Below are 26,960 nucleotides of genomic sequence, written 5' to 3'. Positions count from 1 at the left end.
TTCTACCCTCATGAAAAACATTGCACCTTTCCATATCTATTCCCATTAGGATATCATCTTCATTCTTCCATGTTTCACTTATTTCAAGAATTCTGGGTGAATAAACTTAACCAGTGAAACAATTTTGTCTCCCTTATTTCTGATACTCCTGGAATTTGTAAATAAATAAATACAGCAGTTCACTTTTAGGACTATAACCAGTCCTACCTAAGCTACTTGCTGGTTGTAATTTCCCCAGTACAGTACACCTGCCCTTGGCCAATCACCTTTATCACTGCTTACTGCATATATCCATTCAATCTCAACTACCCTACTCTTGTCCCAACCTATTCCATTTCTATGTTGAGCATCCCCATATATACATTCACTATAACTTCTAACATACCATTCACTCTCCCTATGTCATGTCTCCCTGTCTGTCCAGGCTTTCTTCCCATTTCTCTGTTCCTTTTGCATTCCCATTCTCCCATCATCATTCACACTATTACTGTTTCCATGGTCAAGCACTTTAGTCTTTGTTGTATCATTCTCCTGATCTTTCTCTTCACCTTTTTCTTCTTCTGATCTCTTGCTTGCATCACACACACTGCACTTCCTTCTAGCAACAGTTTTTCCAGTTCACTCACCCTAAAGCCATTCAAGTGCAATCCCTCATTTTTTGCAATTCCATTCTTCCCTCAAAAAAATGGCACAAATCTACAAACTGTATTTGCTTCTCCTCACACAGCTCTGCCAGCATATCATTCAGGATTTTCGGTCTTCATCTTAACTCATCATTTTGATACCTAGGCAACACACTGACAACCTTTCCCATATACTATACTGTTATCTTTCACTCTTCTCAATAACCTCATGATTCTATCCTTACATTTTCCTCATGTACAACTAAATCATTTGTTTCCACAACCACCACTAACTCTTTTGCTCATTTCCTTCTCATATCCAAAGCATAAATTCACTTGCTCCTGGAAAGTAGACCTTATGGACTCTCTCATTAACCATACCTGTAATAATGGAATCTCCTTAGATTGCTTTCTCAAGTCATTTTCTTTCATTTCTCACTGCATTTTTCATTTTGAATAGCTCTTTCTTCAAATCTTGCATTTTGACAATTTCACTTTCTGTTGCTCCTGTAGTCTCACTATCTGTTGTTCAGCTAAACCTTACTTCTGTTTCCTCATTCCTAATTAACAGACAAAAATGCAAAGAGTAGGTGACAGGTGGCATAGTTTGTAGATGTGGATTGTGTAGTGATTATGGTGTTGTAGATTACCTTTTAGTGCTATGTGTATATAGAGTATACAGTCCTTAGAGTCTGTAAAGGTGTCACACAAAATCATGAATAATATATGATAAAAAGTATAAATAATAAAAGCATGATTCTAAATTAGAACGCTTTATGAATTTCAGTACTCACAACTCAAAACTTTCATCAAATAGTGGAAATAAAGTCTTCTTCTGTACTTTAGTTCTTTGCTTAGTACATTCCAGAAAAAAATGTCGGGGCACCAGTTCTATTATAACAAAAGGATCACTGAATCCTAAGAATATAAAAAACCTCAGATTTAATTAAAATTTGTATCAGGGGAAATAATTTTGGAAATGGGTAATTCAAGCATACAAGTTCAGTGCATTCTGAATACAAAATTAATAATGTGATATATTAACAAAAAATGTTTCTGTTTAGGTAACTGGATCTTATCTCTTAATAATAAGTAATTAAAAACAATTTATAACATTAAGTAGTTTAAAACCTCCAAGAGTTTTAAGCTACCTTAGTGAACTAAACCATTCAACATCAGATGGGATTAAAATCCTTTGTTTTTTTTAAGCTAAAGATAAACAGTTAATAAATATGGTTGTTGAAGGAAGCTTTTTTGCTTGGTTAGAAAGTAAATCCTACTTGCAAAGAAATTATATTCTTGTTTCGTCCTTTATCTAGGTGTAAGCAAACAAAGTTTGCATGTGAAGCATCTGACTAGGTTATTTGTATATAGAAGCTGATGTCTTCACATCAATTACCTTAGTATCCCATAATGCAAAGCACGCTTCCTTTCGGATCTACATAATGCTATGCATTAATGGAGGGGGGGGGAATGATCTTCAATGCTATTTTCCCATTCATCACAAATATAGTTGTAGTAGTAGTTCCATGACACTATTTTGAATAATGGCAGCAGCGGCAGCTCCAATTGCAAATGGTGTATCACCAAGTCCTCCCCCATTTAAGGACTCCATTTTGCATGACATATTAAGGGATTTTGTGGCATGTGGGACTTGTGGAATGTATGCGTCCCGGCAGTTGTATATGTGGCAAGTGAGAGAAGGGGAAATACGTATATGCACAAAATGCAGGCAATGAGAGGAACTTGGTGGGTTAGAGATGACTATAACTGACCTCGTTGAGTTAGAGGCAGGAGATTCTCCATGTAGAGAGATGAGTGGTATGATAGAGGGTGAGAATAGCGACAGAAATATGAATGAAAAAATGAAAGTGTGGAGTGTGGAAAGGTTGAATGATTGTGAAGTTTTCAGAAATGGTCTCAATTGGGAGGATGAATGGCTGACTTGAAGAGAGAGAGAGAGAGAGAGAGAGAGAGATGAACTGAAAGAGCAAAAGAGTAGGTGGAATGTCTCAGGAATGTGATGAGAAGTGTGAAGATGAGATTAGGCAAATGGAAGAGATGAATGCAAGGCGAATCAGAGTAGGAGTGAGAGAGTGTTATGGGAATGATAGAAGAGGAGAGAATAGAAACAGTAGAAGAGAGGGAATGAGACAGAGTTATGGGAATGGTAGAAGAGGAGAGAATAGGAACAGTAGAAGAGGAGAGAATAGGAACAGTAGAAGAGAGGGAATGAGAGAGAGTTATGGGAATGATAGAAGAGGAGAGAATAGGATCAGTGGAAGAGAGGGAATGAGAGAGAGTTATGGGAATGATAGAAGAGGAGAGAATGGAAACAGTAGGAGAGAGGGAATGAAAAGAATGTGAGGAAGCACTGGAACCAGGGATGGAGTGATATCAGGAAGGTAGGTAAGTAGGGGAACAGAGAGAGAGAAAGTGTTAGAGGAGAGAGAGAGTGTAGGATGCAGGTGAGCAATCAAGGAACAGGGTGATAAGAGGTGTGATGTATGGGGACTCAATGATCCGTGGTGTGCAAGACAGGATGCGTGAGGAGTGTTTGCCTCCAGGAACGATAAAAAGAGTGGCCATGGCAATTAAGAGGGGTGAAAGGGTGGATGAGATGATTGTGATGGTAGGAACAAATGACTTGAGAGGTAATGTAAATTGGGCAGCAAGAGATATGAGATTCTTGCTTGAGACTGTGCAAAAGAAGACATAGAGAGGAAAGATAGTGTGCATGTTGCCTAGGTATGATAGTGATGAGCTGAATGTGTCAGAAGAGAGGATTGGAATATGTGGATGCTTGGAGGGTGTTTGAGGACAGAGAGGAATTGTTGCGATGCGAGAGAACGCTTGCATTTGAATGAGGAGGAACATAGACATCTGGAGAGATTGCTGTTCTGAATTAGTCGGTGTGTCAATGCAGGGAAACTAGAATGCCCAAGGTGGATGGTAACAGGGGTGGCCTCTTGTGGGAAACCAGACAGATTATGAAATGGAAGGTGATATGGATAAGAAGACAAAGGAGGTTGTGAAAGAGCATAACAGTGCAAGGAAGGAGACAGTATAGTCTTATGGACTAATGATTTAATGATTAGAGATGTGCATGACAAATGTATAATGAAAGTTTTCCAAGAGCAAAAAGTAAAGATATGACTGATATGAGGGGGTGGGGGGAGAATGAAACAGATGATAGTTGAAGCAGATATGAATAGATTGAAAGGTTATGAATATGGGTTGCAAAAGGATATGAATACAACCAGAAGAATTGAAGAGAGCTTCATTTAGCAACTCTTAACAAAAAAAATCCTACATTTGAATAGTGGGTTAAGATCTGGAGGGATGGTTGGCCAGTAAGAAAATGGATGAGAAGTGTCAGTGAAACAAAATATTATGACAGGAACAGGAGAATGTGTGTGTGCGTGTGTGTGTGTGTGTGTGTGTGTGTGTGTGTGTGTGTGTGTGTGTGTGTGTGTGTGTGTGTGTGTGTGTGTGTGTGTGTGTGTACGTGCACAGAATAATCTCTTAGATCATTTACATTTGCTATAGAAGCGAAGGGGGATAAATACAGAACTGCAAATTACTAATCTGGACCAAACACATGAAATGCAGCTTGCCTTGGTATTAGAGATGGCAGTATTTTATACAGTTAATCTTGGGAAAAGCAAATAACAGTTAGCCTCCAAGCGTTTTTACTAATACCAGCTGTATAAAAATCATAGTGTGTTTATTGCCTAAGTATGCTGATTGAAAATTATTGGCATTAGCAAAACTTGCATGGTGCATGCATACCAACAGGATATAAGAGACAAAACTAACAAAATAGCACAGCTAGTAAAATAATGCCAAAGTAATGTCAAATGTAAACAAAACTATCCAATAGCATATTGAATCATCTGGGAACCCAGACATCAACAGAATAATCCATATCCTTTCAAGATATTCTTTGCATTTAAATAGGATAAAAAAAAATAAACAACTTAATTCCTCTCTCTCTCTCTTGGATCTCCTCATGTCTGAGGACTCGTGACCTTACTGATGATGCTTCGTCATTTCTTTCTCCCCTGTGCTTCTGTTATTGCTTGTTCTAGTTTAAGTCTAGTGATTCTTGATATTTAGTCAATCCACCTGTGTGGGGGGGGGGGGGATCGCTCTTTTTCTTTTCCTACATGGTTTACCCTGGATGATTATTTTTTCTAGGCAGTTGCCTTCCCTTCTACATATGTGTCCAAAATATTGCACTATTCTCTTGTCAGTTATGTTTATCCAGTCTTGTGTGGATATTCAGTTCTTCTAGGATACTTTGATTTGTTCGTTTTTCTGTCCAAGACACTCTTAACAATCTTCTCCAGCACCAAAGCTTGAATGCCTCAATTCTTCTGTCATATATTGTCATTGTCCAGAGCATAGAGAATGATCGAAAAAACTAAGGTTTCTACAAGCTTAATTTTGGTCTTTTTGGAGATGTGCCTGTCTTTCTAGATCTTAGTTAATCAGTCATTGCTTTCTTAGCTAGTGCTATTCTTCTTATCTCTTTTTTACATCCATCTTTTTTGTTATTATCACTTCAAGGTAACTGAAATTGTCAACAATTTCAATTCCATCCATACCTATCTCTTCTGCATTGTTTAAAACATTATTTTAGTTTTGTATTGATTTATTTGCAAACCTTAAGCTTTCCCATTCTAATTGATTTAGGATGGATTTTAATTCCTGTTCATTTGTTGCTATTATCACTGTGTCATCTGCATATCGTAGGTTAGTGATTGTTTGGCCACATAATTTAATGACTCCATTCCACTTTTCTAGAGATCTTTTCATTATAGTTTCGCTGTAAAGGTTGAATAGTAATGGTGAGAGTATGCATCCTTGTCTTGATCCTTTTTCAAATTGGAATGCAGGGGACACTGAGTTTTCAATTCTTACTGTTGCTTGATTTTGTTCATATAAGTTCTTTATGAGGGTTACTAGATGGTTTGATATTCCTGATTCTTGCATGATATTCCATAAAATATCCCACCTCATACAGTCAAAGGCTTGGAGTAATCTATAAAGCATAGATAAAGGCTTAAATTGAATTCACTTCCTTTTTCGATTATTTGTCTAATGTTAGATATATGATCTCTAGTTCCTTGACCTTTTCTGAATCCTGCTTGTTCTTCTGAGATCTGATGGTCTATGAAACTTTGTAATCTTTCCTTAATAATGTGTAGTAAAATCTTGCTGGTATGTGAGATAAGGGCAATAGTGCGGTAGTTTTCGCATCTGTTGTGATTGCCTTTTTTTGTAGATTGGGATAATGGTGACACCAGTCTAGTCATCTTCCAGTCTTCCAGATTTTGTTGCATAAATCACGTATCCAGTTGACTGCATTCTCTCCAAGATTTTTCAGCATTTTAGCTAGTATTGAATCATGACCCGGGGCTTTGTTATTCCTTAATTTTTTGATTGCTTGTTCTACTTCACTTTTGAGGATCCCTGGTTCCATTTCCATGTTTTCCATAGTCCCATTGTTTTCTTGTTGTTGAATAGCTGGGTCCTTGTAAATCTCACAATACTCTTTCCATCTTCTGGCTATGTCATTAGTGTCATTTAAGATCTTGCCATTTTCCTCTGCAATTATGTTAAGTTTTGGTTTGAATTTTTTGGTTATATCCTTAACCTTCCTGAATAAATCTGTTGTTTCATTAGAGTTGGAGTGTCTTTCTTTTTCTTTACAGATGTTTTGGATAGAGCTCATTTTATCTTTCTGAAGATTTCTTAATAGCTTTATTCAGGTTCAGGTAGTTTGGGTTTTGCCAATCTGTTGTTTTAATTTGTTTTCTTTTTTCAATTAGTTCTAGGTTTTTTTTGTAATCCATGGACTATAATTCTTCTTTTTTATTGGGATGTTTTTAGCTGCAGATTTTACAATGTTTGTTTTAGGTGCATCCAATGTGATTCAATGCTTTGTTCCTGAGGAGTGCTTTTTTGTTTCTTGAGCTCTGCTTCAGTGTCCATCATAAATTTGTTGTCCATTTGTGAAAAGTCGTATCTTTTGTTGCTGTTATTCTTGTTTGATTTCAGATGGATCTTTAAATTAGAGATTAATAATTGATGGTCTGATCCACAGTCTGCACCTGGCAGTGTTTTGGTATTATTGATTAGTGTCCTCCATATTCTGTCAATTAAAATGTAGTCAATTTGATGCTTACATCGATTCCCAAGCGTGCTGCCCATGTGTATTGTGCTGTTTGTACATAGTGTTAGTGATTGCTAATTCCTTTTCAATGCAGAACTCCCAATAGTTTTTCTCCTTGTTCATTTCTAATTCCCAGTCCATATTTTCCAATGATTCTATTTAAGTGATCACCACGAACATTGAATCCCACCTTAGCATTGAAGTTTCCTAGAACTATTCAAATATCCTTTCTTCCCACTTCGCCTCTACCAACCATAATATTGAATGGGATATGAGTCATATGCCCTACATAGAAGAGAACTACCATTCCAGAACATTCAAAGAAGTGCTGCTACAATCGCCCATTCAACAGGTAATGTAAATAAGAATCACGGCCTAATCCTACCAGATATATGGAAAACTCTTATTAGATCATTTAACCAAAAAGAAATCAACTTTCATGAAAATTACAACAAATATCTCAACAAATAAAATGTTGTACTTGCGGCACATGCATTGTGTTACGCACAGTGATAACTTTATATAATTTTTAGAATTGTTGGTTAGTTTCCTAGTTTTTGTTACTTTCCATTGCTTACCAGTGTATCCCTGAAAATGCTGACAGATATTAGTCAGTGAAACATGCTGGATATTAAACAATTATTTACTTGACTAACATACTGAATTAAGTCTTTAATTTATTAATCCTTTCTTGATATTGAATCCATAATTTCATTTAGGTCTTTGTAAAAATTCTCACTTACTTTCATCTTCTGCATTTGATGTGGGTGCATAAACTTATATTAGTGTTGTTGGAATTGGGTTGGTATTTAATCTTACTGTTATGATTCTGTCACTGACTGGGTTGTATCCTTTTAATGCTTTACTTATGTTTTTATTAACAATGAGGGAAACTCCCTTTTCACTGTTATTGTCTGGGCCAGAGAAAAACACCTTGTTTCCCTTACATGTTGTAAAATGACCACATTCTTTCCAGTGAGTTTCAGCCAACCTAAGAATATATATATATATATATATATATGTACAAACATTAATAAACAATTTATTAAAAACAACAACTGAATTATCCCGAAACGTCTGTTTATCTCTACGCTCTCTCCATCCGTTAATTCCTCGCATATATGGTGTTCCTAAAATCCATAAAGAGAACACCCCATTACGCCCAATTGTAGAAGGTATCGATTCTCCTACATACAATCTTTCAAAATACCTTGCCAAATACCTCAAAAGTTTTTCAGGGAAATCACCTTCCTTTATCAAGAACACTACAGAATTTGTTACATACATCAAGGATATTACAGTTGATGAAAATGACATCATGGCTAGCTTGGACATAACTTCTTTGTTCACTAATGTCCCAACAAATGAAGTCCTAACATTACTCAAGGACAAGTTATCCAAAAAAATGTTAGCCTTGCTTACACATTGCATCAGGTCCGGTTACTTCAAATTTCAAGATAATATATACAAACAAAATCATGGACTGGCTATGGGTAATCTCCTGTTCTTGCAAATATTTACTTAGAAGATTTTGAAACCAAGGCTATCTCTTCCTTTATTTTAACACCTAAAGTTTGGAAACGTTATGTGGATGATGTCTTCATTGTTTGGAGCCATGGACATGAATCCCTTATGGTTTTCCTCGAACATCTCAATAGCCGACATCAAAGTATTAAGTTTACTGCTGAGCTTGAAACGGATAATTCCTTGCCTTTTCTTGATGTCAAACTGACTCGCTCTTCTGCTGGTAAACTAAAAATATCGATATATAGAAAACCCACACATACCAACAGATATCTGCACAGTCAATCCCATCATTTCCCTCCTCATAAGCTTGGAATAATTTCCACCTTAGGACATAGAGCCCGTTCTCTTCTTGATGATCCAAATGAACTGCTTACAGAAATAAACCATCTGAAAACTTCTTTCGAAGTTAATGGATATTCCAAGAAAATCATTAACAAATTCCTTCTTAATCCTCCCAGACATCACTCAGAAGAAACAAATAGATTCAAAAGCAATATATCTATTCCTTACATAAGTACTGTTTCACATAAATTAGCAAAAGTTCTAAAAAAATACAATATCAGAACCTTGTTCACTCCACTTCCAAAGATCCGTTCCTTAATTAGCCACCCAAAACCTTGTCATCATCAACTCAAATACCCTGGCATATATAAAATATTATGTGACTGCGATATTCCTTATTTCGGGCAGACAGACAAATCTGTCGAAATGCGTATGGAAGAACACGTGAGAGACATTACTTACAAGAGACAGCGAGCAAGTGCATTATCAAGTCATATCCTCTTCTCGGCTAATCCTAATGATGAGAACCAAAGTCACAAAGTCTGCTGGGAAAAATCTACAAACATCTTCCGTTGCAGTGACGAAATAGAGAGAAAAATTGTGGAATCGAGAGAAATCATCTTCAATCCTGTTCATCTAAATAACAATTTAAGCTACAACCTCCCGGATAGTCATTCAGCTGTAATCATGTACTGGCGTTCACGTGATGCAGCAAGCACGCACTCTCCCAACAATGCAACAAATGAAAGAACAGCTTCAAATACAACTACAACGTTTTAATGCTAATTATGTATAAAGACTGTCTATGTTGTTCACAGTCTTTTAACCCTCAATGTTTAGTGTTTTTTCTTTTATAATGTCACCTGAAGAAGGCTGTTACAGGCCGAAACTAGTAGTGTGTTTATATTAAAACCTTTTTAATTAAATCTCGGTTCTAGTCATTCAATTTTTTTTCATAAAACTATGTATGTTAACCGAGTCAATGATCATTCTGTCATATATATGTATGTATATATATATGTATGTATATATATATATATATATATACATATACACATATATATCACATAGTATGCTATAGAGACAATGATTTGATCAAGGGTTATTCTACTGGTCTGACCTCTAGTGAAAGAAAAATATATATAAAAATAAAAATAAAAAATGAAATAAAAATAAAATAAATAAATGAAATAAAATAAAATAAATAAATGAAATTAAAAAAAAAGGGTGAATTAGCTGGTCTCATACGGATATAGGAGTTTTTTTCACACAGAAACTTGGGTTTTTCAAAGCTATATTCTGTTAATGACAACATCAGAGAAATTTTTTTCCTATAGATAATTTTATTATTACAGCAAAAGTGATGTCCTAATTTAATATGAGAATTGTTATATTAGATTTAAGATCTTGGAGTACCTATAGTCCTATTTATAATTAACTCTTAGGAAGAAAGGTTATGTGGGTAGAATATGTGCCTTCCACATTCTTGAGATTTTTAGACCATCATTATGATAAGAATTTCACAGGCCTCCTTAAATTTACCATACCATCTTTTGGTGTGATGTAAACAGCAGATGTTTTTCCAGTCAATTCTATGTAAAGTATTCAGAGCATGATCAGAAAGGCCAGCTTTACCATAGTTATTAAATTTAATGTGCTGTTTATGTTCTGAATCTCTGTAGCTCAGTCAGTATAGACGAAGCCCTTTGGTCAGAAAGACCTGGGTTCGATTCCCATCAGTTGGCATGGGGAACCTTTATTTGGTCTCTTTTGAATAAAGGTGAGTTAGCTGGTCTCATACTGAGATAGGAGTTTTTTCACACAGAAACTTGGGTTTTTCTTTCCCCCCCCCCCCAGAACAGGTAAACTGGCCAGGTGAACACACATGGATTACAGTCATGAATATGTCCCAGCCACATGCCAGTCCCAAGTCCAGATAAAATAGGGGGGGTTGGGGAAAGTAATGGTGAACTACCCTGTAAAAATCTTACCAGGAATACTTTGTGGGCAAAGCCTATAAAGTCACTTACAGGCAGAAATGACTGAAAGGTAAAATCAGTTCAGTTTATGTTCCTTTTTTCCGATAGGAATTGTGCCTCCTGTTTCCCCTATATAGGGAAAATTACAGATGCAATGAATATGGATCCACTTCCTCCACAGGGTGGGCCAGTGGAGGAAGTGGATCCTTGGATGAGTTGAGTAAGTTCTTTAACACGTTCATTGCCAAGCTGAAAATTGGAATTTCGTGTGGTGGCCAAATTTTTTAAATTTTTTTATTTAGTTAGTGATGTCCACGCGATAACACGTGATCAGCCGTTCGGTGAGAACTCGCAACACGTGATATCGTGTGATTGGCAATGAACGTGTTAACTTTGCAGGAAGTTAAAAGGTGGCTTTAAGTTTGCATTTTTGTAGTATTCTGTTTATTTTGTATGATATTCCTTTAATGTATGGGATGGTTATAGTTTTATTGTAGTCTAGTTTATTTTTGTTTTTAAGTAAGGTTTTATACAGAATTTTGTTGATAATGTTCTGGCTGTAATCATTTTTTTAGGAAGGTATTGCTGATAACTTTTAATTCATCTTTAAGTGCTTGTTCATTGGAGCAAATCTTCAAAGCCCTGTTTTTTAGTGTATTAATGGCACCCCCTAGTTTTTGTATTGTGGTAGGAGTTTATGTACATATTGGCCAGTATGTGTAGGTTTCCAGTAAACAGCGAAGGAAAGGAAGACGTGTGACAAGTTTATCTACAGTGTGTTCTGCTTTTCAATATATATATAGGGGAAACAGGACGCACATAAATGGTACATTAAATTTAATAACTATGATAAAGCTAGCGTTTCTGATCAAGCCCTGAATACTTTATATAGAATTGACTGGAAAAGCATCTGCTGTTTACAGATGCTGTTCACACCCAAACATGGTATGGTAACATAAGAAAGATTCTGGTAATTGGACCACATGTTTATTAAGATAAATGAGAATAAACTTGAACAGAATGTGACAGCATCCAGCATTGCACTAAATTGAATATCTGAATGTAGATTCAGTGCAATGCTAAGCTTGAACAACAATGCTGGATGCTGTCACGTTCTGTTGTTCATGTTCACATTGTCAAAGGTCTGACTGGTATATTTTTTATCAATGCTGACCAAACTTGATGTAGAATTAGGCCCTGATTTTTGTTGCATTGCACTGGAATTCTAAGCATGTTTGCAGCTTCTTTAAATTTCCTAATGTAACAATTTTTTTCAATGTAAGACATGTTTGTTTTTGCCAGAGTACATTATGACTGGTGGAAGTTGTATGGTATGCTAGGTCTGATTTGTGCTCTCTTCTTTTTTGCACGTCTTTTTGGTGTTTGTTCATACGAATTTCCCCTGATTTTCCCGTCTGGCCTACATAGCAGATGCCACAGGAACAACGAAAGATTTGATTAGGGTTTTCCATATTTCTGGGAGTATTAGGCCTTGATATCTGTTAAGGATGACAGTAGAACGGGCGACTGTGGCTACTGTTCTACCGTTCTACTGTCAACCTTAACAGAAATCAAGGCCTAATACTCCCAGAAATATGGAAAACCCTAATCAAATCTTTAAAAACAAAAGAAATGAACTTTAATACAAACTACAGAAAGTTCCTTAGCAACAGCTAGCTAATGTTGTACATGCGATATGTGTTTCATGCACGTTCGATACTATTTTATTTGTAATTATTCTAGTAAGTTTTTTATTCTTGTCAGTTTTTTACAGTTATTCTTGTCAGTTTTATAGTTACACATAATTGTGAGATTGTTTCAGCCTATATGTAAGTGTGCTCTGAAGATGCCAACAGTTAAAGTTTGGCGAAACTAGTTGGTTAAGTTAATAAAATTGATCAACACTTGATCAATTTTATTAACTTTGAACAAAAATATTATTCAAAAATATTATTTATAAGATATTTATATGCAACAATATTAAATTCTTAGTATTTAAAATATTAAATTCTTAATATTTTTGGTTTATAGATCAAGTGTTTAAACCAAAAATAATTCAATGGTGTCTACACTGAACTTGTTGTATTTCAGTGTAAGGGAGCTTCTTTGCAAACCAAAAATATTATTACTAATTCTCAAGATCAAGAAAATAAACCTTCATTATGAATATTAAATTCTACTGATCTCAAAATTATTAAAAATATATATGTATTATTCACCTGTTGGATCAAGAGGTAGGAGATCACGTGCATTCAACACTAAAAAGAAAAAAAAATGAATGGTTAATATACTAAAATACAAAATGAAAATTAGGCCTTTAATACAGTGATTAATGATTATAGCATGGATTACAAAGTGTTTTAATGTGTGTGTATGTGCACGCACGCGCACACACACACACACACACACACACACACACACACACACACACACACACACACACACACACACACACACACACACACACACACACATACATACATACATATGAAAGTTATTATATGGTGCTATTAAAAATAATGCTTTCTGGTTGGAACAATGTTTTTGGTGTTATAGCATCTTAGAATAGTGGGAATTAATCATATGAGAGTATGCAGAAGTTAAGCTGATTAAAAAATGACCTGTTTTGGAGTATATTGCTCATTATGGAAATCATGTGAGCAGTTGCACAAGATTACAAATACTTATACATAATAAATAACAAATCTTAAGAAGTTAATTGTATGACATACAAGGTATGACCAAAAATATCTGGATTGCATATTTCTTCTAAGATTATTAGCATTTTTCTGCTGTTCCATGCTTTTGTGTGCAAAGAAGCTCCCTTACACTGAAATACAGCAAATTCAGTGTAGACACTATTGTTGAAAACATTTGCAGACATTCTTTTTTTTTTTTTTCTTTTTTTTTTGAACTTGACAAAGATGCAGTTTTTTTCTGAATCATGTTATCATCATCAAATTTTCTTCCCTTCGGTGCCAATTTAATTCCAAAGGGGGAAAAAAGTAAAAAGAGAGTGTGAAATAATGGTTATGCCATTTTTCGGTTGATAGAACAAGATCAGCAGAATCATTATCATGGTGTAGGAAACTTTAATTGACAACACTGATTTTTATATAAAAGCTAAAAAAAAAAAAGAAAAAAAACTGATAGATGTCACGCTTATCTCTGAATATAGAAACTAATCAAATTTGAGTGTTCTACTCCATTTTTCTCTTAGAAGGTAAGCTACTTTTAGCATCTTAGGTGTTTCTTTGACAGCTTTTCCCAGTTGGAAGAACTTGATGAAGCTAAAATCACATTTAATGCAATATCTCAATTTTGTATTATTTTTATTTATAGCTTGTATTATATTTCAATAATAAACCATTTTTGATTCATATGAAATGAAGCATTAGACTGAATAAATAAATAAATAAATAAATTTCAAGTAGGGTGCTCAAAGAGCTTGCAAACACAAACTCTTGGCATGTGGTGATGTCACTAATCAATGAACAGTGAGTTTATTTTTTCATGTTCCTGAGTTTTGGCAGTTTAGTGTCAAGATCCTGCTATGAAATGTAAGAAAAAAGCAAATGCTAATTTTAGACACAGGTTACACTACTTGAAACTGTGTGCGATAAAGTCTCATGACTGTGCAACCTAAATAATATGCTGATGAAGTCTAGGACTATATAATTCTAAATTACTGAATGCAGGAGCATGCATGAAGTGATCAATCAAATTCCTTTAACACTTATTAAAGGAATTTCGTGGATAAAGATGACTGAAACTGTGTTTTTTCATCAGAAAGTTAGAGTATTATAGTGTATTAATGTAGATTTTCATGTTTTTAGAGTATTAGTATATTTATAACATTTTTATTGTAATATTTATTGCAATATTGTCAGCATGGCATGAACACAATGAACAATGGTGGTGGCAAAGACCACGTTGTCTGGCGATTTGAATTTGCAGGATATTATTCAGTGCAGTATATGCAAAATGTATGCGTCTAGAAAATTAAACGACATGTGGAAGGAAATTGAAACTGGAGAGAGAATATGTATTAAGTGTTTTAAAAGTGAGTGCCTGTTAGGTAACAAGAATGCACTTTGAACCTGTTTGAACTTTTGCAGTTAATTCTAAAATACAGTCTCGAGAACTCAGTTCCAAATATTGTAATACTACTGTGAATTTTCCTCATAATTGTGAGGGGAGTTTTTCTAAATAAAATTTGATTAAGAATTACCTACATTGCTATGAAATAGACTTCGCCAATGTCGATTTTGCTAACAGAAAAGCAAGAAAAATAACATTTTAGAATGTCGAAATTAAAGTTTTACTTCAAAAATAAACATAGTGTTTTATTTCCCTATACGTCATTTTGACTTTTTGTAATATTTTTGGTGTGTATTGAGAGGGGTGGCAAACTCAGGGACCGCTCTGGGCAGCAACAGCTCTAGCTACACTGCTGTATGGAATCATAAAATCTTTAACTTTAACACACCCTGTTAAAGGTGTGTTAAAGTTAAAGATTTAACACACAACACACCTTTAACACACCCTGCATTAACAACATATTCCAGTAATGTGTTCCACTCACCCTCAATTCTCCATGTGAAAAATCTACTACTGAAATCCATCCTCACCACACTTTTACACAATTTCCATGGATGGCCTCTGGTTCTTCCCCTTTTGTGTTTCCATATCACAATACAAACCAGTTGACCAAATCTAACAAAATGGTTCAAGTATGGTCAGTGCTTTATAAAGTAGTGCAACCACCTCCTTATCCCCACATTCAGCATGTCTTCATAGCAGCAATACAATATGCAATCACTGCAGCACTTGCAATATGCTCTCTAAACTTCTGCCTACAGTCAACAATGACTCCATTTAGTCTTTTTAGAAAGTTTTCCTGAAAGTGAATACATACAGTGGTGGCCAAAATTGCGGAAACCTTTTGGAAAAAGTGCATTTTTGAGGTTTGATGGCTCATAACACCACTTTTTTTTTATAATATCATAAAATTATATATCAATAGAAAGATAATTTAATCAAGAATGTAATGCAATAACTTTTATGAAGGATTTTTTTTATTAGAACAGCAGTTATAAAGAAGAAAAGTGAAACACATAGAAAAAATGAGATATACGAAAATTCTCACAATGTGAGTTAATACTTAGTTGGGTAACCTTTAGCATTAATTATGGCCTTACAGCACCTTCCCATGGAGTGAACCAAGTTTTTTAGTTCTGCAGCTGTTATAATGTGAAACCAAGATTGAATTATTGCTTCTATTAATTGGGTTTTATTGGTGGGTTGCTTCTGACTAACAAGTTTCTTTAGTCGGCTCCATAGATTTTCGATTGGATTAAGGTCTGGGCTATTCCCAGGCCATTTCAGCAGTGGAATATGATTATCTTGAAACTACTTTTTGCACACAGAAGCAACATGACATGGAGCTGAATCCTGTTGAAATATAAATGCTTCGTTATCTTGGAAAAGATCACATGCGGAAGGCTCAAGTATTTCATTTATGTATTTTTGGGCATTTATATTCCCATTAATCATGCAAATTCTCCCCACACCTTTTGATGTCATACAACCCCAGATCATAACATTAAGTGGGTGTTTCACGGTAGGTGTAATGCAATCTGGATGCAAATCTTCTCCGATTCTTCTCCTTACATATTTTATGCCATCACTACCAAACAGGGAGATTTTGGTCTCATCACTCCAAATAACACTGTCCCATTGTTCCGTTGTCCAGTTAACATGGGTTTTAGCCCAGTTTAATCTTTTCAACCTTTATTTGAGAGATAAAAATGTCTTTTTTTGTGGAATTCTAGCATTTAGACCAAATTCCTGCAGTCTGCGCCAAACAGTCCTTGCACTCAACTTCACATTGTATTGCGCCATTTCATCTCGTATACACCCAGATGATTTTCTTCTGTCACGTAGACAGAGTCTCTCAATTCTTCTATCATCACTTACTGTTGTGCACCTTTTCCTGCCCTTATCAGTCTGGTTTTTTAGTGACTGAGTCTCCTTATACCTCTTCAAAAATTTAGAAATGCCACTTTTGGATAAGTTTCCACCAATTTTTCTTGTAATTTCTTCATAACTATAGCCTTATTCACTTAATAGTAATATTTTACATTGTTTTCTGGGTGACCAGTCAACTCTAATTTTATTATGTTTTACAAGCTCACTAAATGAAAGAACACAAAAAAACCCAACCAACTTGATAGCAATCACATAACACACTGACAAATGTCCTCCTCTCAGCTCCAATGCATGACATCAATAGCTGAATACTACTGTGACCTTATTGGCTCATTGCCAAAACAAGATGACACCTGATTAGCTCTCTAAACACTCATGCTCATTGGCTACATTCAAATGAAGGAAAGCTACTTCATATCAACCTAAGCAAGTTGTGCTTCTTTTTTTCTGGTTATTTGGCTATAACTTTTCATAGAATGCAGATAATTGAACAATCTTTGTTGCATTATATTCTTGATTAAATTATCTTTCCATTGATATATAATTTTATGGTATTACACCAAAAAATGTGGTGTTATGAGCCATCAAATGTCAAAAATAAACTTTTTCCAAAAGGTTTCCACAATTTTGGCCACTAGTGTGTATCATTATCACATGCAAGAATTAACCAAATATTCTCTGTTCTGAAGTATAACACTAATTTAATTTGAAACTATTTCTTTCATTTTTATTCAAAATTTTATGAATACTTATTTCATAAATTTTATGACTTGTTTAATATGAGCCTTTCATTGGATCCATTTTTAAAGGAGTGAAAAGGAGGCAAAATTGTACTGTTTCATAAGGGAGATGACAGAACTCAAACTTCAAATTATAGGCCAATCAGGGTGTCAGGTGTTGTGGTTAAAGTGATGGAGAATTTAGTGAGAATCAGGATCCAGAATTGGATTGACAACAGAGGTATTGTCTTTGATGGACAGCATGGATTTGCTAAAAGGAGCTCATGTTTTAGTAATCTAGTTACTTATTAACTTATTAATAAGGTAACAGCTGCATTGGATGAGGGAGATGAATACACAGTGGTATACTTAAAAATTTACAAAGGCTTATTTACAAAGATTATCACATGATAAGTTGATAGGTAAACTAAAGTGAATAGTTTGGATATTAGATCAGAGTGCAGTGGATTGGAGACTGGCTGTCTAATAGATATCAGCAAGTTGTGTATAGAGGATCAATATCCCAGAAGAGGAAAGTCACTAGTGGTATGCCTCAGGGTCTGTATTAGGGCCACTTGTTTAGCCTGTATATTAATGATATCTGAGGAGATTTGAATGGGAATATTCAGCTGTTTTGCAGATTATGTAAAGTTGGGAACAACTATGAGAAGTAGAGCATATGTTGTGGCCTTGCAGGAAGACTTGAATAGGCTGACTTGAATAGAATTCAATATTGCAAAATGTAAGATTTTAAAATTTGGAAAACAAAGATGGGATATAGAATTTACTCTTGATTGGGATATATGTTGAAAGGGTAGAAAATAAGAAATCTTGGAGTGATGGTGGATAAGAATCTGATATTGTGAGGACAACATAACAAATTCTCTCAATGATGCTGAAGACACCACTAACTTGTAGAAGTAAGAAAATTCCAGTTCCATTGTATAATGCCTTAATTAGGCTACATATGGAAGACTGTGTACAGATTTGGTCCTCTGGTTTTCAAAAGGATCTAGAGGTTATTATCTAAGGTGTTTTCTAGTCTCTAGCATGTTTGAAGAAAGTTGAGAAGAATGCTATTTACAGACTCTAGTGGATAGGAGGAGGAAGAGGGGGCAATATGATAGAGACATATAAGTTCATAAGGGGGTTGTTATAGGATTAATTCTGAAGAGGTTTTTCATAGAATGGTGGGAGAACAAGGGATCATTCCTGGAAGCTGTATAATGAGGGTGTGAGCAAAGGAGTGTGAAGCTGATTTTTTTCATGGACAGTGGTGAATGATTGGAATTCATTGCCTGAGAGTGTGGTGTCTGCAGTTAATGCATTTAAGACATGGTATGATGAGCTGTGTGTGTGTGTTCAGAAAGTTTTCCGGAAAGTGAATACATACAGTGGTGGCCAAAATTGCGGAAACCTTTTGGAAAAAGTGCATTTTTGAGGTTTGATGGCTCATAACACCACTTTTTTTTTAGAGGTATAAGGAAACTCAGTCACTAAAAAACCAGACTGGTAAGGGCAGGAAAAGGCACACAACAGCAAGTGATGATAGAAGAACTGAGAGACTCTGTCTACGTGACAGAAGAAAATCATCTGGGTGTATACGAGATGAAATGGCGCAATACAATGTGTGTGTGTGTGTGTGTGTGTGTGTGTGTGTGTGTGTGTGTGTGTGTGTGTTACAGGGAGACTTCCTGCAATGAATCTTTGACTCCATGGAGGTCTTGGGATAATAATAATAATAAGAAGAAGACCACACGCATGTGTAAATAGACGTTAAAATATAATATTGAGACTAAGTATGCAGTTTTATTAGCATAAAAACATATGCTCTTAAAAATGATACATACTGCAATAACAAGTTTATTATGCACTATACAAAAAAAAGCAAACTTATGTATCTTAAAAAATTTTAACAAATGCACTTCACAATGCAAATTCATTCATGGTTTACCAAACAATCCTCTGTAGCACAGCCATGATGTTCAATATTATTCATTTTCAATGAAAAGATCTGGCTTCAAATCCTACAGGATATAAAGAACCTTTAAAATAGATTTCCAACTGAGAAAAGTTGGTCAGTTTCATATGGAAGTGACAGAGTCTTTGGTATTTGCACAGTTGGAATACATACAATAGCTGTAATTCAAAATTTGCAAATAACAATTCATCGAACAACAATTAACATAAAGCCTAATCATAAACATTAATTAATGAACTGGAAAAAAAAATGGAAAATAATATAAAAAACTCAGAGGACAGCTTGTAGCTATATCATGGCATGAGGAATTGAATGGAAAGGAGATCAATGCTGCTTAGGCTCTACTCAGTAACTATCTATCTAACTAGCTTAGGAAATCCCGTCCTCAACTTTCTTACCAAGCCATAACCCTGACAGTATGCTGATGATGTTACAGTTATAGCCCACAAAGAAATGGATTTATATAACATACAAACAGCATACCGATAGTACCAAGCAGCCTCAGGAGCCAAACTAAATGCGCATAAAACCACAGGACTATGGTGATAAATGGAAAAACCAAACCCATTCCCCAATGTATGGTCACTGGTCTACAGAGGGGTAACAAATACCTGGGAATTTACCTAGGAAACACGCCCTCTTATATGGATAAGAACTGAGAAATGCTAATTAAACATTTCAAATAAGTACAAGGAAAGTGTGCAGCAATACAATCCCCCTGTCTCCAAAAGAGGGAGAGCAATACTTGTTTAACAAAAATAGTTACCAGTGTCCTTTGGCATATGCTAAAGATTCTCATGCCACCAGTGCAATTTATCATATGAATGCAGTCAACCATCTATCGATTCATAAGGAACCGAACAAACTAAGTACTTCCTTCAAAGAGGAAGAACAAAACTTGACATCCATCGACCACAGGATAACAACATTCTGCACTCACTTTTTCCTTAATACCCTAAAACAGGAAATGGCACACAGATGCACCACTGAATATATTTTCAGTTCTGCCACTAGAGGTTTCTCCACAACCTAAAGAATGACAAGAGTGCATGTGCTGGTGAATCTAACAAATTTCTACAAAGATGTCCTTCAAAGATGGAAGAAGTTAAACCTCCAGAACACAGTGAAGACAGCATCCTTTCCTGAAATCCTCATGGAACTCATCTTCCACAACACAATGGTAAGGAACCCCATCACTCAATTAGAGGTTTTCTTTCCTCCATGGAGCTGGTGAGGCACGAGGGTCTTGGGTGACATTATTTCTCGAAGACTCACCTCCCAAAGAAAGGGGGAAGAAAGATATTTTTGTGCTTAACAGTGAGAATAATGATCATCTGTTACTTTCATGTAAATATGTAATATAGCCTTATAGCAACTGTTATTTTCTTATAAGATCATGTCAAAATAACTGTTAATGGTATGAAAAGTGTAATATCATCTTATAACAACTGTTATTCCTATGTAATTTATCTCAACTATCAAAGGGCATGTAACCGCTCTGCCTGACTGCAGAGAACCAAAACCAGTTAATCCTATACATAGGATTGCTTTTTTTAAATAAAAAAAAAATAGCTATCTGTCTATCTATAGATCTACACTCAAAAGGGAATACAGAACCATTGAAAACATGGTGGCCCACATAAAATCACAAATAAAATCCTTTACAGATCTACAGTCACCAGAAAAAAATCAACAGAGGAACATCAGCATTGACAACTTGAAGAACAGCTTTAGAATCTCCCAGAAGAAAACCCTAAATATCATTCAGCCCTCCAAGCCATGCAAAGACACTTAGCATTATCTGCAAATGGTACTCTACTTAGATCATGCCATACACATATAAATTTTTCAGATGCATCCACAAAATATTTTTTCTCTTTGGGGAAAAAAAAATACCAAGCAGCAAACTGCATGTTTGTTATTAGACTACAAGATGGCAGCATCACAGAAGATCCAAATAAAATCACTTCTGAAATTCTACAATGCTACAAGAACATGTACAGCTCTACAGGAACATCCCTTCATGCCATTCACAAAATACTGAAAGAAACAAAAAGCATCTCTGCAACAGATTGGAACCACTTAGAAAACCCAATCACTCTAGATGAACCGAAGACTGGCACATCCTTGTCAAAGAACAAATCTCCTGGCCTTGATGGTCTCACAACAGAATTTTTCCAAGTCTTCTGAAATCAACTCGGACCACTTTTCCTTAAAACACTGCAAGAAGCTTACTCCAATGGGCTCCCACAATCTGTCACAACCTCAGTAGCATGATTGATACCAAAGAAGGGAGACCACACAGACATCCAATCTCACTAATCAATACAAATTGCAAAATCATTTTCAAAGTTATTGCAAACCAACTAAAGCTAACACTGTTTGAAATTATTGGCCAACATCAAACTTACCCTGTTCCAGGAAGATCAATACATGATGACCTCCATCTAATAAGAGATCTCATCCACATTGCAAACAGCCAAAATGAAAACTTGGCACTCGTCAACCATGATTAGGAGAAGGCTTTCGACAGAGTAGAGCACGAGTACCTTTATGAAATCCTAAAGGCATTCAGCTATGGTTTCTCTCATTATTGAAACAGTTCAATTGCTATACAGAGATGCACTCTTCTGTTTAAAAATCAACAACAGGCTCACCTGCACTTTGCCATACTCTCGAGGGATCAAGTAAGGATGCTATTTCTCTGGACAATTATACACACCAACCATAGATCCTTTCTTAAAAAAGAGTACACAGCACCATGATCTCCAAATAAACCAGCATAATAGAACCCCACATCAAAAAATAAGCCTATCAGCATATGTGGATGATGTCACCATAATAATTTGTAATAATGAAGAAATGATAGTAACTGATGAAGCACACAGATTATATGAACAAGCCACAGGGACCAAATTAAACTCTGTGAAAACCACTGGCTTGTAGTCAAGCAGATGGAAGGCTAGAACTGATTCTCTGATTGAATGTACCTGGTTAAATAAAGGACAAACATACTTAGGTGTGCACCTTGACAACACCAAAATATATAATACACTGAACTGGACACAGCTGCACAACCAATTTAAACAGGTGCTAGGAAAATGGAACAGCATTCATTCAATGTCTTCACTTACAGGAAGAATCCTAATAAACAACCAGATGGCTGCAAGTGTGCTATGGTATATCCTAAAAGTACTGACACCCCCCAGAAGACTTTCTTCATCACATTTAAAAGACAATCAAATGTTTCATCTGGAACAATACTAACTGTACAACTTACTCTGCACTCTGCAAGCTTCTCAATAAGGGAGATTAAGGCCTGATTTCCCTTGAAAACAAGATTAGATCCTTCAGGATAATCTTTCTCCTAAAGATACTTCAGTCCAATCATACTTATGTAACCACCTTCGATTACATTATGAAATCATCCATCAGAGGACTAACACTTTCCACAACCCTCAAATGCCTAGTTCTGCTCCATTACCTCCTAAACTACCTCATTTTTATAGAGATGCTGTACCCAGTGGAAAAATACAGAACTTCATCACACTGTGACAGGATCAACAAAGCCAGCTGTACTTCTGTTCGAAAACCACTGTTTTCAAACAGAAACATAACAAGTCTTACAACTATCCAGCCCTTTCTTTTCCTTAAATGAAACTGGCCAGTAATAAGAATCACAGGGGACCTCCTGACCCAGACCCTAAAATGGAAAACATTCACATGCCTACCATTGAAAAACCCAAAAAATTGAAAACATTCACATGCCTACCATTGAAAAACCCAAAAAATGAAAAACAATACCACCAGATGCAAGCTGCTATTATAAAAGCCTTTCCAGATATTGCTACACCTTAGGGAATCTATATTCCTTCTAGAAACCGTGGGAGTCCACCTTTCATCTTGTATCATCCAAAGCCTCACTTCCAATTCTTCCTTCCAACTACAAGAAAATATACCGCTTCTTCATGTCAGTACCTCCAACTTCACCCTTCGTATATTCATCCTTATCCCTCTCATCTACAAAGCTGCACATGCCACCCAGTTTTCAGTGGGATCTTCCATATAAATCGAAGTGTGCCAAACCAGATTCCAACATACAGTGGAGGCTGTGACATAACATCTTGCTAACTCCTAATAAGCTCTACAAATTTCAACTTAGAGAATCAGATCTGTGTCTTTTCTGTGAAGTTTCAGGTACCTTGGAACATACATATCTAACCTGTCCTGCAAACAAAGTAATGATCACCTATGATCTGAATAATGTCTCTAGCACTTATAACTACATACAGCTGAGAAGATTACTGGAATTTAGTCCATACAGAAGAGAGCAGACACAGAATATGCAATTTCCTCTTCATCTGAGCTAAGGCCATCATCTATAGCCTCTACCTTAAGCACACAAGAAATAATCAGCACCCATCCATCACTGAATTGGAACAAATCCTCATGTGTAGCCTATATCAGAAACTACAAAAGCAGGCTTTCACTGGAATTTGATTATTACAACGAAAAAAGAACTGTAGTGAAATTCATCTGATCTGATTTTCCCTTTCAGTCATTTCCAACCGTAGGTGGCTCTGTAGGCATTGCCCACAAAGTATTCCTGGTGAGATTTTTACAGGGTAGTTCACCATTGCTTTCTCCAACCCCCCAATTTTATCCAGGCTCGGGGACTGGCACATGGCTAGGACGTATTCATGTGTAATCCATGTGTGTTCACAGGGCCGGTTTGCCTGTTCTGGGGACAAAAAACACAAGTTTCCGGGTGAAAAAAAACCCTACCTCTGTATGAGACTGACTAACTCACCTTTAGTCAAAAGAGACCAGATTAAGTTCCTCACGTCACTGACAGGAATCGAACCCAGGTCTTTCTGACCAAAAAAGGCTTCATCTATACTGACTGAGCTATGGAGGCTCGTGAAATTCATAGAGGAGTGGAATCCAACTGGTATCCTGTTCTGGATTGCCGATGATGACACACTTCAACTGAAAGATAACTAAGAGTGATACTGAACTGTAATATTGACTCTTTTACTAAAAAGAGTAATCCTCTCTACCACTCATGTATCTTTTGTCTCCTTTCTATTGTATAGTCTTTTTGTTGCCTATCTTCCAATGTATATTTTATCAAGTTAAATAAAAAAAAAATCAATAGATCTATATCTATCTATCTAGCAGAGGCAGTGTCTGATTGTTTCAACCTCCTGACATATGTTCCAAATGTCAGGAGGTTGAATAAGGTATGTGTGAAGTGGATGGAGGTGAAGGTTAGGCATTTGATATGGAAGAAGATATTACTGAGATAGCATAAGATGAGTAGCAAAAATCATATAAATGAGAAGAATAGAGAGCAGTGAGGAAGGAAACTCACCTGATAAAGATAAAAAAATTGCTGTATGAGCAGCAGTTAGCTAATGAGGCCAAAAAAATCTCAGGGAGTTCTTTTGATATGCAGCTAGCAGAGGAACCAAAGGTGGAAGGATGATAATGATTGGTGAAAACAGTAGAATGATAACTACTGCAGAGGATATGGTTAATACATTAAATCAGCATTTCCCAACATGTGGTACATGTAGTCCTGGTATGTGAAAAAGTCATTAGGGGATACAAGGCACTTTTTAAAAAAAAATTATTAAATGATTTTTTATATTGCTGTTACATATAAGTTCAGGTATAGTTTATAGTTAATTTTTCAACAACTAAAAAATTCTAAAGGAAGCTTTAAACAAAATGTGGTTCTTGGCATGTATCGCATTACTTCCGTTAGGGCCACATCTGGTTAATGGTACTATGTTCCAACTGCATGGTTCGAAAGTTTAAATTCAAACAATTAGATCATGTTGGAGGCTTAATGGATTTTTTACAACACTCAAAAAGGATTAAAATAGAATTTACTACTTCCTATATTTCATCCTAGTCACTATGACAACAGGGATTACAAAAACAACTAATGTAACATGCACACAAATATCATACAATACTAAGCCCAACCACATGGGTGACACTAAAGTCCTATCTAGGTGGAGCGCCCTCTAAGGGCGGTAGTAGGTGGCTTGGAATGTAAGATGGGACCTCTGGTGATGAGTGTTTCCCAAATCTTCGGAAGCATAATGCAACCATATTTATTAAGATTTGATTGGCTTCTGAGAGCTGCTGCTGCTTCTAAGAAAAGTCTCTCTTTCTTGAATTTGCTGTGGTGGAGCATGGTGGTTTTCTTCCATGATACCCAGTGGGTGATGTCCAAAACATGGTCAGCCAAGCCTGAATGACCATAGTTGTGTTTACAGATGTAAGACGTGTTCCTCCAGGTGGATGGATGCTGATCTGCCTGTCTGTCCAAAGTACGCCAGCTTACAGGAACAGGGTACTTTGTAAACTCCAGGCAGAGAGAGAGGAGAGAGCTGATCTTTCGTAGAACGGATAAGGGTAGCAAGTTTACAGTGGGACTTATATGCTGTGTGTGTAGGTTGTACTTTTTTAGAATCTTGGCTATTTTTTCGGATGTGCCACGGATGTAGGATATGGTGATGGCATTTTTAAAATCTTGTTGACGAGAAGGATGGGGAATGGGGGAGGAACTGATTATTTTTTTGATACTGTGATCGCTGTAGCCATTGGAGAGGAAAGTGCTGTGTATGTGGTTAAGCTCAGTAGTGAGGATGGTTCCACTGGAACAAAGATTGTGGGCTCTCTTGGTAAGAGTTTTAATAATGCCATATTGTTGAGAGGGGTGGTGGTGGGAGAGTTTGTGAATGTATCTGCCTGTGTGTGTGTGAGTTTTCTTAGAAGCAGCAGTATCTCTCAGAAACCAACCAAATCTTAATAAACACCTACAACTGTCTCAACCACTACTACGAATCATCTCCATCAACGCCATCTACCGCCCACCTCCACCACTAGTATTCTATGTCTGTAAATTGCATGTGTTCTGAAGGGCCGATTTGTCTGTATGCGGGATGAAAAACCCAAGTTTCTGGGAGAAAAACCCTGTTACCTCTGTATGAGATCGGTTAACTCACCTTCGATTGAAGATCGTCCAGATAAAGATTCCTCCCATCGCGACGAGAATCGAACTTAGGCCTATTCCAATAGAAGGGCGCAATGTACCATCGTTCTTCCAATTGGGCTATGGAGGCACATCATTGTTGAAGTTAGTTTTAACCCTTTTAATGATTTTACAAGTGTTGGACAACTGTGTAGACTGTGAAGGAAACTGGTGTTTTGCTCTCAAGCTACTTGTAATAGACTGTTGCTTTTCTTGGATTGCTCTGGTACACTAACTAGGTCAGTGAAATTCAAACAAGTGAGCCAATGGTACATGGCTGGCTGCCATGTACCATTGAACATGGCAGCCAGCCTACAGATCTGATTTACTGCTGTACCATTGAACATTTATTCACTATTTAGAAATTTTAACTAAATGAAATCAAGTTTTGAAGATAAGAAGTCAAAGAGATTGGAGTGATTTTCAGAACTGGGAGAAAGGTAAAGGCAGCAGATGAATGAAACAATATGTGCCAAAGAAATTTTAAGCCACAGGAGGCCAAAAAGATGAGATTCTAGGTGAGATGTCCATTGTCAAGGAAGATCAGAATGCATAAATAAAAACATGAGCACCTCCTTCATGGTGGAAGGAATCATACAAGGTGTAATTTGGACAGTTCACATGGGCAA

General features: G+C 36.1%; 1 protein-coding gene across 1 annotated transcript in view; it reads right to left on the bottom strand.

The window, feature by feature from the left end:
- LOC150097276 (BAI1-associated protein 3-like) overlaps positions 1–26,960 on the bottom strand; it is a 533,976-nt gene that overhangs the window by 23,832 nt on the left and 483,184 nt on the right. The window contains 2 exon segments of the mRNA XM_090407633.1: positions 1,418–1,541; positions 12,812–12,850. Coding sequence (XP_090263759.1) covers positions 1,418–1,541; positions 12,812–12,850 — 163 coding nt within the window.

The sequence above is a fragment of the Typopeltis vanoorti genome, chromosome 17, assembly GCF_054136105.1.
Source record: "Typopeltis vanoorti isolate ZY-2024b chromosome 17, IOZ_Tvanoo_1.0, whole genome shotgun sequence".
Taxonomy (NCBI): Eukaryota; Metazoa; Arthropoda; class Arachnida; order Uropygi; family Thelyphonidae; genus Typopeltis; species Typopeltis vanoorti.
The sequence above is the reverse complement of the archived record's forward strand: the minus strand, read 5'-3'. Positions and strand labels throughout refer to the sequence as shown.